Source organism: Cervus elaphus, chromosome 17 (genome assembly GCF_910594005.1).
Source record: "Cervus elaphus chromosome 17, mCerEla1.1, whole genome shotgun sequence".
Lineage (NCBI taxonomy): Eukaryota > Metazoa > Chordata > Mammalia > Artiodactyla > Cervidae > Cervus > Cervus elaphus.
The window spans coordinates 57706675-57722738 of NC_057831.1; the positions used below are offsets into that span (position 1 = coordinate 57706675).

At 36.9% G+C, this 16064-nt stretch overlaps 2 protein-coding genes across 5 annotated transcripts in view; one reads left to right on the top strand and one right to left on the bottom strand.

Annotated features, from left to right (window-relative positions):
* UBE2K (ubiquitin conjugating enzyme E2 K) overlaps positions 1-16064 on the top strand; it is a 73556-nt gene that overhangs the window by 18734 nt on the left and 38758 nt on the right. The window lies entirely within an intron of this gene.
* On the bottom strand, positions 5217-5633 carry LOC122673212 (40S ribosomal protein S20-like; the record flags this gene model as incomplete). The annotated part of the gene is made up of 1 exon (XM_043870739.1): positions 5217-5633. A coding segment is annotated over one exon (417 nt), but the record flags the coding sequence as incomplete, so codon positions are not given.

Genomic DNA, 16064 nt, shown 5'->3' on the forward strand with positions numbered 1-16064 from the left:
CCTCTGTTGCGGTGTGCTAACCAGGGGTTTGCTGAGAATTGTGTGTCTTTCTATGGCTTCCCTGGTGGCTCAGATGGTAAAGAATCTGCCTGCATTGCGGAGATCCAGGCTTGATCCTTGGGTCAGGAAGATTCCCTGGACGAGGGCATGGCAATACACTCCAGTATTCTTGCCTGGAGAATTCCATGGGCAGAGGAGCCCGGTGGGCTGTAGTCCATGGGGTTACAAAGAGTTGGACACGACTGAGTGACTGACATACTAGTGAGACTAGCGAATATTTGTTCAGAATTGTGCTGGCTAAGTTTGCGGGATCAAACCATTATTTGTCTTATAAAATGTGTTTGACAGAGGATGAGGTGGCCGGATGGCATCACCCACTCGATGGGCATGAGTTTAAGTAAACTCCGGGAGTTGGTGATGGACAGGGAGGCCTGGCGTGCTGTGATTCATGGGGTCGCAGAGTCGGACACGACTGAGCGACTGAACTGAACTGAAAATGTGTTTGTAATCATTCTCTTTCATTTTTTTTTGAAACAGTGTGAGATCTTTGGTTGGTTGGTTGGTTGGTTGGTTGGTTTTTTTAAGTGGGATGTATGTTTGAGGACCAGGTGGCTTTTTAGAATGTGGCTGCTAAATTTTTGTCAGTTGAGGCTTTAAAAAAAAATCTCTTATTTAAAATGTACTAGATTTCATTTATTAATTATGGTCTGTTTATAATATGTAATAGACACAGGATATGGTTTAGCTTTTTTTTTTGCTTTATCTCATTTTTTTGTTTCTTTTTTTAAAATTTTATTTTATTTTTATTTTATTTTGTTTTTGTTTCCTTTCTTTCTCCTGCCTCTAGTTCACATATTCTCTATTTTATCAGTTGAGCCTATGACTTTTGGTTTTTATTTTATTGAGTCACGGTTTCATTGTTTGTCTTCATTTTTGTTTGGTTCAGTTCTCTTCTTTAATTTTTTTACCGACAGTACTTTGAACCCTTTAAACTTTCTTCTTAAATGATACAGAAGTTTGGAAGGTTAAAAAAGAATTTTTTTTTTTATGGGTACAGAATTTCATTGTTAAAAATTTTCAATTATAGAAATATAGAGTAAAAGTTCTTGTTACCCATCCATTCTTTCCTTCCTTCCCTCTCTTTCAGAGGGACCCTTTAACAACTTTTTCTATGTGTTTACATATTCAGAAAACATAGGAACTTCTAGTTTGTCGACTGAAAGAAAAAGCACAACCTAAAAGTTGAGAATTCTATTTCCTTTGGTGGGTTTTCTGAGGATTTAAGCATGGAAGACTCTCGGATTGGTCTAAGGAACTGACTCAAAAGTACGGGAGGAGCCAGGGCTTATAGGAGTTTTGCAGATAGTCAGACATGAAAAGCTTACTATCAGTTAAAGAAAACCAGACATCGCAAGCACTTTTCTAAGTATGGGAAGATGGGAGAGTCTGGACTAAATGAAATCATTCCTTTGTTATGTACCTTAACTATTTAGGGGCTTCCCTGTGGTGGCTCAGACCGGAAAGAGTCTGCCTGAAATGCAGGAGACCAGGGGTCGACCCCTGGGTCAGGAAGATCCCCTGGAGAAGGAAATGGCAACCCACTCCAGTATTCTTGCCTAGAAAAATCCCATGGATGGTGGAGCTTGGCGGGCTACAGTCCATGGAGTTGCAGAGAGTCTGACACGACTGAGCGGCTGACACTTTGACTTTAACTATCTAGGAACTGTATCCTGCTTTTTTTATCCTGTATTTATTATTTATGAAAGTTCCTGAACTTTTATCAATACAGACAAGAGTACAGACAACATTAGAAGTTTTTTAGGGCTTCACTGGTGGCTCAGTGGTAAAGAATCTGCCTGCCAATGCGGGAGACTCAGGTTCGATACCTAGGTCGAGAAATTCCCTGGAGAAGGAAATGGCAACCCACTCCGTTGTTCTTGCTTGGGAAATCCCGTGGACAGAGGAACCTGGCAGGTTACAGTCCATGTGGGTAGGGTAGCAAAAGAGTTGGATAACAGCTTAGTGACTAAACAACAGCAGCAATATGTTTGATGAGTTTTTTTTTAATTAGTTTACCTGCAAGGAAGTGTTGAGGCCTATGATTAAAATTATATTTATTTACGTTTTGTATTTCTGCTTGTTTTTTTATGCTAGCCAAATAAATATTACATTATTTTTGATGTGCTTGTTGTTTCTCAGTGCTTTTTAGATGATAGGTAATGGCTACTGGCTTTTGTTTTTAATACATATATAGTGACACATTTGAAATTTCTAGTTGTTTAGATATATTAATATGTTATTTATCAGTTAATATTCTAGTATTCTTGTCTCTCAAACTTTGTATTTGAAGCCTATTGTGTCTGCAGATATGGTAATTGTGTGATAGTTTCAGATCCTTCAGGTCTTGAAAATACTTAAGTGATTCAAGGATAATTTTCATCTTGCATTTTCTTTATTCAGGAATTTTAAAGCATATGTAGCTTTTAAATTTTAAAGCATATCTTACCTTTTTAGCCTCATGTATAAATGTCTTCCATATTCTCAGCTTATGTTAATATCTTTTTTGTTTTAATATATTTAAAAACATTTTCTTACACAGAAGTACCAGTATTACTTCTAACAAATTAACCAAAACATCCTGATATCTTGTAATAAAGTCCATATTCAGATTTCTTCAGTTGTCTCGAAAACACGCAAAGACTCTTTCATTTTTGCTATCTTTTTAGTTTTTATTCTGCAAATTTTTGTAGTTGGTAATCACAGTTCAGCTTCTGTTTTTTTTTTCTTTACATTCATGAACACTTTTGAATGTTTATTTAGTATTCATTTTTTTAACTTAAACACTTAAAAAAAATATTAGTCTTAGGTTCACACAAAATAGAAACATACAGAGATTTAGCATAAACCTCCTGCCTCCACATGTGCATAGCCTCCCTTATTATCAACATCCCCTACCAACATGTATGTACATTTGGATGAATCTACATTGATACATCATAATCACCCAAAGTTCATAGTTTACCTTCGGGTTCACTGTTAGTGGTGTTTACTCTGTTTGGACAAATGTATAATGACATGTATTTATCATTATAGTGTCATACAGTATATTTTCACTGCCCTAAAAATCCCCTGTGCTCTGCCTGTTCGTCCCTACCTCTCCCAGACCCCTTCCAGCCACTGATTTTTCAACTGTCTTCATACGTTTGATTTTCCAAAATGTTAAAGAGTTGGGATTTTACAATATATAGCCTTTTCAGATTGGCCTGTTTCAGTTAGTTTTAAGTTTTCTCCATTTATGTGTTTAAGTTTTCGCCATATCTCCTCATGGCTTGATAACGATTTTTATGCTGTATAATGTTTTATTGTCTAGTTGTAATACTTACTCATTCAGTTGCTAAAGGGCATCTCGTTGGCTTCCACGTTTTGGCAGTCATGAATAAACCTGCTATAAACATCTGCTTACAGGTTTTTGTGCGGACATAAGTTTTCAGATCCTTTTGGTAAATACCAAGTAGTGTTATTGCCAGATAACATTATGTGAAGACTATGTTTAGTTTTTTGAGAAACTAACAAACTTGTTTCCAAAGTATCTGCATAATTTTGTATTCCTACGAGCAGTGGATAAGAAAACCTGTTGCTCCACAAGCCTTGTTAGCATTTGCTCTTGTAAGTGTGTTGGATTTGGGCCATTCTAATAAGTGTATAGTGATATCCCATTTTAGTTTGCATTTCCCTGTGACTTGACTGGCATGTCTTTTCGTATGCTTGTTGTCTGTGTGTCATCTTTGTTGAGGTGTCTGTTTAGGTCTTTGACCCATTTTTAATTTTTTTTTTTAACTGAAGTGTAGGAGTTCTCTGTGTATTTTGGATAACAGTCCTTTCAGTCAGTTCAGTCGCTCGGTTGTGTCCGCCTCTGCGACCCCATGAACTGCAGCTCTCCAGGCTTCCCTGTCCATCACCAACTCCCAAAGCTTGCTCAAACAGTCCTTTTTACCAGATACTTTTTGTGCAGGTATTGTCTCCCAGTCTAGTCTTCACTCCCTTGATCTTCTCTTATGCAGAAAAGTTTTAGTTTTTTACTTTAATGAAGTCTTACTTATCAGTCATTTCTTTGATGAATTGTGCCTTTGGTGTTGTATCTTAAAAAAAAACCCCAGTCACTCCCATGGTTTTTAGGTTTTCTCCCATGTTATCTTTTCGGGAGCTTTTATATCTTTTATGTCTTGCATTTATATTTGTGATCCATTTTGAGTTAATTTTCATGTAGGATGTAAGGTCTGTGTCTAGGGTGCTTTGTTTTGGCCACATGGCTTGCGGGATTTCAGTCCCCAGACCAGGCTTTGAACCCCAGTCTCAGCAGAGAAAGCCTGGAATCCTAACCTCTTAGCCACCAGAGATCTCCCTGTGTTTGTGTATCTAATTGTTTCAGCATTGTTATTGAAGACTGCCTTTGCTCCATTGTACTGCCTTTGCTCTTTTGTCAAAGATCAGTTGAGTATATTTACATTGGTCTATTTCTGGGTTATTCTGTTCCGTTGATTTATTTGTTAATTCATTGGTCAATACTACATTTTCTTGAGGTCTGTAGCTTTATAGTAAGTCTTGAGTAGTATCAGTCCTTCACTTTTTGGTTTTTCTTTGATATCATTCATCAGAGTTTTGTGGTTTTCCTCATACAGTTCTTTTTCATATATTATTAGTTTTATATGTATTTATTTTTATTTATTTTTGGTGTTAATATAAGTGGTATTATGTTTTTAATTTCAAATTCTGTTTGTTCACTCCCCATATATAGGACAGCTATTGACTTTTGTATGTTAACCTTGTGCCCTGCAACTTTGCTATCATCACTAACTTGTTCTAGGAATTATTTTGTCAGTTCTTTCAAATTTCCTGCATAGATGATGATTTCACCCACAAACAGTTGTATTTTTTCCTTCCCAATATGTACACTATTTATTGTCTTATTGCGCTGGATTGAGCTTCAAGGATGATGCTGACAGGTGATGAGACGGCATATCCTGATCCTAGTGGGAAAGTGTTGAGTTTCTCACCAAATCAGTATGATAGCTGTAGGTTTTTTGCAGATGTTGTTTATCAAGTTGAGAAAGTTCCACTCTATTTTTTACTTATTGAGAGTTTTTATTGTGAATGAGTGTTGTTGGTTGTTTTTTTTTTTTTTTTTTACTGATTATTGATTTATTAAAAAGATTGATTTAGGCATCGGCAGTAGTGACTTCCACCTCCACCCCTGGCTCAATACTGATGGAAGTGATCTGCTTGACAATTTCAGAAGGGCTGTGCAGGTCAATGAGTCGCTTGTGGATCCTCATTTGGAATCGATCCCAAGTCTTAGAACCTTCACCACGAGGAGTTTTCCTTGTAGTTATTCTCAGAGTCTTGGTAGGCATCGGAACTGGTCCTTTCACTTTGAGATTCTTTTCCTTCGCGCCTCTGATCAAGTCAGCACACACCTTCTCGAGAGACGTGACGTTGCGGCTGGTGAGGGTGATCCTAATCCGGTGAATGGCCACCTCTGGCTCCACGGGAGTCTTGCCGGTGTCTTTAAAGGCCCTGGCTGCGGCGCGGCTTCCTGACCGACTTGTTCCTCGGCGAGAGCGAACAGCGGTGAGTCAGGAACAAGAGCGGGCGGCACTGAGCTCCGCTGCCGCGGCGACCGCGTCCTCTTCAAAGAGCAAGTGTTGGATTTTATCAGATGATTTTCCTGCAGCTTTTGATATGGTCATCTGGTTTTTCTTTTTTAGCCTGTTAAATGGTATGGGTTACAGTAACTGATTTTTGAATGTTGAACCAGGCTTGTATACCTGGATTAAGTCTCACTTGGTTGTATATAATTATTTTTATATATTGTTGGAGTCAGTTTGCTAATATTTTGTTGACAATTTTTACATCCTTGTTCATGAGAGATGCTGGTCTGTAGTTTTCCTTTTGTCTGTGTTTGTCTCCTTTTAGTATTAGGGTAATGCTGGCCTCACAGAATGAATTCGGAATGGTCCTTTTACCACTATTCTGTGAAAGAGATTGTAGAGAATCTCTTCCTTAAATGTTTGGTAGAATTCATCATTGACACATCTGGGCCTGGCGTTGTTTGTTTTGAAAAATTACTATTAATTCAGCCTTCTTAATTGATATAGTCCTATTCAGAGTGTCTACTTGTCTTTCCAAGTTTTAACAGATTGTCTTTTAGGGAATCAATCCACTACATCTAGGTTATCAAATTCGTGAGCATAGTCATTTGTAATACTTTTATTCCTTTGATGTCCATGGGATTAGTAGAGGCAGCTTCTTTCATTTCTGATATTTAATAATTTGTGTCTTGCCTTTTGCTATGTTTTAACCTGTGTAGAGACCTATCTCCAGTACTCTTACCTGGAAAGTCCCATGGACGGAGGAGCCTGGTAGGCTGCAGTCCATGGGGTCGCTAAGAGTTGGACATGACTGAGTGAATTTACTTTTACTTTTCACTTTCATGCATTGGAGAAGGAAATGGCAACCCACTCCAGTGCTCTTGCCTGGAGAATCCCAGGGACGGGGGAGCCTGGTGGGCTGCCGTCTATGGCGTCTCACAGTTGGACACGACTGAAGCGACTTAGCAGCAGCAGCATTAGAGACCTATCAATTTACTTGATTTTTCAAAGGACCTGCTTTTGCTTTGGTTGGTTTTCCTTTGTTTATTTTGTGTTCTCAGTTTCATGGATTTCTGCTCTAATTTTTAAATTGTTTTTTCTTTTGCTCACTTTGTATTTAATTTTTTCTTTTTTTAGTTCCATAAGGTAGAATCTTAGATTAGTGATTTTTATTTTTCTCCTTTTCTAATATATGCATTCAGTGTAAAGTTTGCTCTAAGCACTACTTCACCAAATCCCTCAATTTTGTTGTATTTTTGTTTTCAAATTTCAAAATATTTTAAAATTTCTCTTAGTTTGTCTTATTTCACCCATGTATTATTTAGAACTCTGTTTAGTATTTTGAGGTTTTCTTGCTGTCTTTCTGTCATTGATTTCTAGTTTATTTCTGTTGTGTTCTGAAAGCAATTTTTGTATAGTTTCTCTTCTTTTGAATTTGTAAGGTGTGTTTTATGGCACCAGATATGTCTGCCTGATGAATATTCTTTGTGACCTTGAGAAGAATGTGAATCTTGCCCTTTGTTGGATGAAGTAGTCTATAAATATCAATTATAACAGACCCAGTTTGATTGTTGGTGTTGATTAGTTCACCTCTGTTTTTGTTTTTCTGCCTGCTGGTTCTGTCAGATACTGATGCTGGAATGTTGAAGTCTCTGGCTATAACACTGGACTCATCTGTTTTTCCTTCTAAGGTTCTATTGCTTTTGCCCCATGTATTTTGAAATTCTCTTGTGCTCATACAGTTTAAGTTTTTTTTTTATTTTATTTTTTTGCCACACCTTGAGTTTTACAGAATCTTAGTTCCCTGACCAGATTTCAAACCTGGGGCCTGGCAGTGAATACACTTAAGTCCTAACCAGTGGGCTACCAGAGAATTTCCCAATTTAAGTATTTTTAACATTATATTGGATAATTGACCTGTTCATCATTATGTGATGTCCCTCTGGTAATTTTCCTTGCTTTGAACTTATCTGAAATTAAAATGACTACAGCTTTCTTTGATTAGTGTTAACATAGTATACTTTTCTCCATTCTTTAATTTTTCTCCCCCCAAATTGTGATAAAATACACACAAAAGTTACTATCTTAACCATTCACATTGCTGTGTATCCAGTCTTCAGAATATTTTCATGGAGCAAAACTGAAACTCTGTACCCAGTGGACAATAACTCCTTTTTCCTCTCTGTCCCTAGCCTGGGCAATTACTATTTTACTTTCTGACTCTAAGTAAAGTCATACAATATTTATTTTTCTGTGATGGATTTCACTTAGCATGATGTCCTCAAGGTGCATCCATGTTGTAGCATGTGTCAGATTTCCTTCCTTTTTTTAGAGCTGGATAATATTCCATTGTATGTATAGACCACATTTTGTTTATCTGTTCATCCACCAATAGACAGGTAGCTTCTACCTTTTGGTTTTTTGAATAATGCTGTCATGAACAAGAGCATGCAGATTTTCTTATTTGAGACTCTGTCTCATTTCTCATGAGTATATACCCAGAAGTGGAATTGCTGGATCACATGGCAATTTTGTTTTCAATTTTTTGATGAACCATACTGTTTTCCATTGTGGCTGCACCATTTTATATTCCTGCCAGCAGTGCTCAGGGTTCCAATTTCTCCACATCCTTGCCAACTCTTGTTATTTCCATTTTTATTTCATAGTAGCCATCTCAGTGGATGTGAAGTGGTTATCTCGTGATTTTGATTTGCATTTTCCTAATGGTAACTACACAGTGATGTTGAGCCTCTTTATTTGCTTGATGACCATTTGTATATTGTGTGAAGAAATAATCTGTTCAAGTTCTTTGCCCATTTTTAAAATAGGTGGTTTGTTTCTGGTTGTTGAGTTCAAGAGCTCTTTGTGTATTTTGGATATTAATGACTTGTCATTTATATGATTTGCAAATATTTTCTCCCATTCCACAGTTTGCCTTTTCACTCTGTTGATTGTATCCTTTGATACACAGAAGTTTCTCATCTTGATGTAATCCATTTTATTTTTACTTTTGTTGCCTATGTTTTGGTGTCATATTCAAGAGGTCTGTGACAATTCTGTGTCGCAGAGCTTTTCTTTTGTGTTTTTTCGACTTTCAGTTTTTTTCTTCCCTTTATTGCTATTGTAGCTGTGTCTTTGTATTTAAAGTGCGATTTTTACGGACAACATAAAGTTGAATCTTTTTTTATCCACTTCAGTAGTATATTGTATTATTATATTTATACCATTGACATTTAAGATTATCATTTATTCTATTTGATTAGTGCCTACCGTATTTTTTAAATGGTTTTCTGCTCCTTGCCTTGTTCTTTCACCTTCCATTCTTTTCTGCCTTACCTTGCTTTACTTGATTATTTTATATGATTCTGGCTTTTTTCTTCTTAGCATAGCAATTGTGCTTTTTAAAAGAAGCTTTTCTAGTAGTTACCGTTGAATGTGCCGTATACACTTGCTTAAAAGTGTCCTCCTGGAAAATCCCTGGTGGTCCAGTGATTAGGACTCCATGCTTCCATTGCCAGGGTCCTGGGTTCCATCCCTGGTGGGGAACTTAAGATCCCAAGCTGTGTGGCACAGCCAAAAAAAAAGTGCTCTTCCAAATAACATTACATTACTTCATAGGTAGTACATGTTTTATTTTATCTTCATTTATTCCTTTCGTAATGCTGTTCCTTTCTTTATCTACATTTAAAGTTTATGATCTATATCATTACCCTTCTTTCTGAAAAATTTCTTGTAACATTTCTTGCAAAGCAGGTCTGCTGGCAACAGATTCCCTCAATTTTTTGTTTGCCTGAAATGTCTTTATTCTTGATTTCTGAGGGATAATTTTGTTGTATATTAAAATCTAGGTTTGTGGGACTTTTTTCTTTTTAAAAATTTGTTTTTAGTTGGAGCATAATTGCTTCACAATATTGTGTTGGCCGCCTCATACATCAACATGAGCCAGTCATGTGTACACATGTGTCCCCCGCCCGTGACCTTCCCCCCACCTCCCACCCCGTGCCGCCTCCAGGTTGTTACAGAGCCCTGGTTAGACTTCCTGAGTCATAGAGCAAATTCTCATTAGCTGTCTGTTCTACATGTGGAAGTGTGTGTGCTTCTGTGTTATTATCTTCACTCATCCCACTCTCTTCTTCCTCCACTCCCCTCCTGTATCCATAGGTCTGCTTTCTGTGTCTGTGTCTCCATTGCTGCCCTGTATATGGGTTCATCAGTGCCATCTTTCTAGATTCCCTGTATGGTATTTGTTGTTTCTTTTTTTTCCCCTCTATCTTACTGCAGTCTGTATAATAGGCTCTAGGTTCATCCTCCTCATTAGAACTGACTCAGATGCGTTCTTTTTTATGACTAATATTCCATTTTACTTATGTACAACAGTTTCTTTATCCATTCATCTCATGATGGACATCTAGGTTGCTTCCATGTCCTAGCTGTTGTCCTAGTACTGCAGTGAGCACTGGGGTACATGTCCCTTTTTGAATTTTGAATTCCTTAAGGTATATGCCTGGTAGTGGGATTGCTGGGTCATATGGTACTTCTACTCCCAGTTTTTTTGAGGAGTCTACATGGTGTCTTTCATGGTGGCTGTATCAGTTGACATGCCCACCAACAGTGCAAGAGAGTTCTGTTTTCTCCACACCGTCTCCAGCGTTTATCATTTGTGAATTTTTTGATGATGGTCATTCTGACCAGGGTGAGGTAATAATATCTCATTGTAGTTTTGATCTGCATTTCTCTGAGCGATGAGCAATGAGCGATATTGAGTATCTTTTCATGTGTCTGTTAGCCATGTATATGTCTTCTTTGGAGAAATATCTCTTTAGGTCTTTTGCCTGACTTTTGATTGGGTTGTTTGTGGTATGAGCTGCTTGTATAATTTGGAAATTAATCCTTTGTCAGTTGTTTCATTTGCTATTATTTTCTGCCAGTCTGAGGGTTGTCTTTTCACCTTGTTTATAGTTTTCTTTGCTACGCAAAAGCTTTTATGTTTGGTTCTGTCCCACTTATTTTTGTTTTTATTTCCATTACTCTGTTTGGGTCATAGAGGATCTTGCTGTGGTTTATGTCATATAGTGTTCTGCCTATGTTTTCTCTAAGAGGTTTATAGTTTCTGGTCTTACATTTAGGGCTTTAGTCCATTTTGAGTGTATCTTTGTGTGTGGTGTTAGGAAGTGTTCTAGTTTCATCCTTTTACATGTGACTGTCCAGTTCTCCCAGCACCACTTATTTGAAGAGCCTATCTTTTCCCCATCATATATTCTTGCCTCCTTTGTCAAAGATAAGGTGCCCATAGGTGAATGGGTTTATGTCTGGGCTTTCTGTCTTGTTCCTTTGGTTTGTATTTCTGTTTTTGTGCCAGTACCATAATACCTGGATTGACTGTAGCTTTGTAGTATAGTCTGAAGTTAGGGACGTTGATTCCTCCAGTTCCATTCTTCTTTCTCAAAATTGCCTTGGCTATTTGGGGTCTTTTGTGTTTCCATACGAATTGTGAAATTTTTTGTTCTGGTTCTGTGAAAAGTGCCATTAGTAGTTTGATAGGGATTGCATTGAATCTGTAGGTTACATTTGGTAGTATAGTCATATTCACAGTATTGATTCTTCCTACCCAGGAACATGGAATATCTCCCCCTGTTTAAGTTATCTTTGATTTCTTTCATCAGTGTCTTATAGTTTTCTGTATACAGCACTTTTGTCTCATTAGATAGGTTTATTCTTAGGTATTTTGTTCTTTTTGTTGTGATGGTAAATGGGATTGATTCCTTAATTTCTCTTTCTGATTGTTTATTGTTAATGTATAGAAATGCAAGTGCTTTCTGTGTATTGATTTTGTAACCTGTGACTTTACTAAAATCACTGATTAGCTCTAATAAATTTGTGATAGTATCTTTAGGGTTTTCTGTGTATAGTGTCATGTCATCTGTGTACAGTGAAAATTTTACTTGTTCTTTTCCAATCTGGATTCCTTTTAATTCTTTTTCTTCTCTGATTGCCATAGCTAGGACTTCCAAACTTATGCTGAATAATAGTGGTGAGAGTTGACACCCTTGTCTTGTTCACTGATCTTAGAGGGAATGCTTTCAGTTTTTCACTGTTGAGAATAATGTTTGCTTGCTGTGGGTTTGTTGTATAGGGCCTTTATTATGTTGAGATAGGTTCCTTCTATGCCCATGCCCATTTTTTGAAGAGTTTTTATCATAAATGGGTGCTGAATTTTAGGGGGCTTTTTTTTTTTAAACATTTGAAATATATCAGTGTTTTCATGTAGTTTTCATGAATTCTAAAGAGAAGTCTAATGTAGAGCAGTCCTCTGTAGGCAAGGTGCCTTTTTCCCTTTCGCTTCTTTCAAGGTGTTTTGTTTTGATTTTCTTCAGTTTGAATGTTATTCCTGCCTTGGAAATCCCATGGACAGAGGAGCCTGGTGGGCTACAGTCCGTGGTGTCTCAAAGAGTTGGACACGACTTAGCGACTAACCAACCACAACAACACACTTTGGTATCGATTTGGGGGAGATTTAGCTTGGTTTGAACTCTTGTGTTTCCTGAATCTGTGATTTGGTGTCTATCGTTAATTTAGGGGAAATCTCAGTTATTACTGCTTCAAATATTTCTTCTTTTCTTCTCCTTCTGGTATTCCCATTACTCTTATTTCAGTTGTGGACATTTATTGACATTTCTTCTAGCTCACTGATTCTTTCTCCATGTTTAGGTACTAAAGAGTTTATCAAAAGCATTTTTTTATTGGTTAGACAATATTTTTGATTTATTTACTTTTGATCCTTAGAGTTTCCATCTGTCTCCTTACATTATCTATCTGTTTTGGATGTTGTCAACTCTTTCTCTTAGAGCACTTAGCATGTTAGTCATAGTTTTAAATTTCCAGTCTAATTCCGACACTTCTGCCATATCTGGGTCTGGTTCTGATGCTTGCTCTGCCTTTTTAAACTGTGTTTTTTGTGTTTTAGTATGCCATGTAATTTTCTTCTTGAAAGTGAGGCATGTGTATCTGATAAAAGGAACCATGTAAGTAGGCCTTTAGAGTGAGCTTTTATGTTTATCTGGCTAGCGATTAGGCTGTATGTACTATTTGCAGTAGCTGTAGGTGTCAGGCTAGAGGGGGCTGGAGGATACTGCCCCCTCTGTCAGATGAGTTGGATCTGTTAAAACCCCAGTTGATGTTACGCTCTGGCAAAATAGTTTCTCTTGAGGAGGGCAGGCCTTGTTAGGAACAACCGAATACTCTGGGTTTATTTCTCAGTGAGAAAAATGGCTTCTTTCTCCCTTCCCTTGCCAGAATCTTGAAAGGAGTTTTCTCTGATCTTCTCTCAGAAAACCTTATAGGAATCCTGGAGGTAAAACTTCAAAAAAGTGGTAGAGTCTTCTGGAAGTTTTTCACTCTCAGACTTATCCCCACTGTGCCTCCAGCAATGTCAACTATAATTTAGGTTTTCATTCTTTGGTAACGGTTCAAGGAGAGATGCTTGTGATCTTTCGTTCTGGTTTGATTCTCTTTTTCTGCCCATTTGTCTCTATTTTGGAGCCAGTGGTTGAGCCTGTAACTTCCAGTCTCTGGATCTAAGAGTAGTTGATTTTCAGTTTGGGTATTTATTATTCTCATTCAGGATTTCACCCATTCTAGCCAATTCTACCTTCTTCGTTACATTATCTGTCATCCTTATTTTTAATTTCTCAGCCCTCTACCGTAGCTATCCCATGAGCATTTAAACATAATGCCTAATGGCTGTGTTGTGAAGAAAATCAACCTTCTGCCCTCTTTCTCTGTCCAAACTACTGCTTTCTTTCTCACTTCCCCCTTTATGGTCAGTGTTTGGAAGAGTTCTGATCATTGCCCTTCACTCCCTCACCTTTCATGTACGATCAGGTATAATGGGTGCTTTTATCTTTTCACTGTGCAAGCACCTTCCTGCTGCTGTCCATCAGGCTTTTAAAAGTGTTCTGTATCAAAAGTTGTATGTGTGTGTCTTTAAAATATTTTTCAAACAGCACCATAGGCTCTCATTTATCTCAGATTCATAGTTCTTTAGAAGTATCCCTGCCCTAAGGCATTCCTACCCCCCCCCCCCCCCCCCGCCCCATTGCCAGTTTCTTGTGTGTGTTTTCAGAATTGTGTGTATACATGTTTAGGGCTTTCACTGTGAAGAAAATAATGTTTGCTTATTTTTCTTTATGTAGTCTTAAGAGTGATGTATGTAAAATATGAAGTCTCTTTGAATTTGTGTAAAGTAAAAATTCTAAATGAGAAAAACTGTGTCATAGTGTAATTTTTTTTTTTTAATTGGCAAACAGTGTGGCATCCTGTAATTGATGATAATGAAATAGAAAGTATATGCCGTGTCTCCTACATCACTTTTGAAACCGGGCTTTGCTGATTATTAGCTTTGTGTGATCTCTTTGTGTCTTAGTTTCCTTATTGGTAGACACATGAAATTATTGTGAGGATTAAATGAATTATTACATATAAATCAGGATACAACTTATAAGGTATAGTAGCTATTATTATTATTAATCTCTCAGCAACATTAGCTACTCTTTGAAACATTTTTCTTTCTTTGGTGCCAGTGATAACAGATTATCCTGAATTTTCCTCTTGCTCACCATATCATCAGCCCAGATCACTCTGAATTTTCAGCTGTCTACTTGACATTTTGGATTTTTGTAGACATCTTTTTTCAACATGTCTAAAATGGAATTTTTTATTTTCTCTCCTCTTCTTTTATTTTCTCTTCTCTCTTTCCCTTTTTAATTTTCTCTCTGACCCTTCAATTTCAAGATTCCTCATCTTAGTTGTTTCACCATCCACCCAGTGGAAAATCAAAACCATAAGAGTGATCCTTGTTTCCCTCCTTAAGATCATACACTTGCAATATGTAATAACTGAGTCCTATATATTTTACCTCCTGCCTCTCTTAATTCAGCTACTTCTCTTCATCTCAGTGAACTTTCTAATAATTCTTGCTGGATTCCTAACCTTTTTCTGTGTATCTACTTTAATCTCTCTCCAGGCATTTCCCTCCCACTACAGACAAGTTGTTTTAAAAGACCCAAACCTTTTTGTCATGCCACAACTGTTTCTCTCACTGTTCTTCATGACCCTGCATAATCTGGCTGTTGCCTACTTTTCCTTCCTCATTTCTGCTCTTTTTTTCCCCTGCTTTTATTCTGTATATTTTAGTTACATTGGTGACTTTTCAGTTCCTAAACTTGCCAAGTCCTTCTTTGCCTCTGTTTTCTACAGGATGAACTTTCCGCCTGAAATGCTGTCATTGGCCTTACCTAAATTAATTTTAATGATGGTTTCCTCAGGGAATCTTCTTCATGACCCTCCTAGTATCCTACACTTCTTTTAGAAATTATATAATTTATTTTTTGACTGTGGATTGTGAAAACTGATAAACATCTTTTACTGTTGTGATTATGTAAAAAAAAATTAATTTGTTGTGTAATACCTTAGAATGAAAATTTGTTTATGGCTTTAAGTTATGTTAGAGAACATTGCTGTTGATGCTTTTACCACCAGTACCTATTTGCTTTGCATATAGTGTGTACTCAGTAAATATTCATGAAACTAATAGGTTCAGAACCTTAGTTATTCTGCATCTATATTGTGTCAAGTGTGATGACAACAGTCCAGAAAGTAAAATTTTAATGGCACACTGTTGTTGTAATTGGAGAGGCTACTGCTTCCTGGTTCTGTGGAGCTGCTCTGTCTAATACTGTACCCACTAGCTATATGTGACAATTTTTCCTTCAAATTAAAAGGGGAAAAAAAAACTACTCTTTTGTATAATTCAGTGATTTTTAGTATATTCACAGGGTTGTGCAACTATTACCAGTATCTAATTCCAGAACATTCTCATCACCCTCAAAAGAATCATTACCCATTAATAGGTTCTTCTCATTTTCCCATCCTTCCCCAGAAACCAGTATTTTACTTCCTGTTTCTGTCAATCTGCCTGTCGCATGTGGCTTTGGAATACTTGAAATGTAGCTGTTCCAAATTGAAATGTTTTGTAATTGTAAATTAGATGCTGAATCTTGAAGACTTAGTATTATAAAATGTGAAATGTCTCTGAAATTTTAATGGCATGTGAAAATAATTTTTAATATGTTGGAAGTAAATATTAAAGTTAATTTCTCCTGTTTCCTTTTACTCTTGTTAATGTGATTACTACAAAGTTTAAAAATGTGTTTATGTAACACTCTCACACCATACACAAAAATAAACTCAAAATGGCTTAAAGACTTAAATATAAGACACGTTACTATAAAACTCCTAGAACAGAACATAGGTAAAACATTCTCTGACGTAAGTTGTATCAGTGTTTTCTTAGGTCAGTCTCCCAAAGGCAAAAGAAATAAAAGCAAAAATAAACAAGTGGAAACTGATCAAATTTAG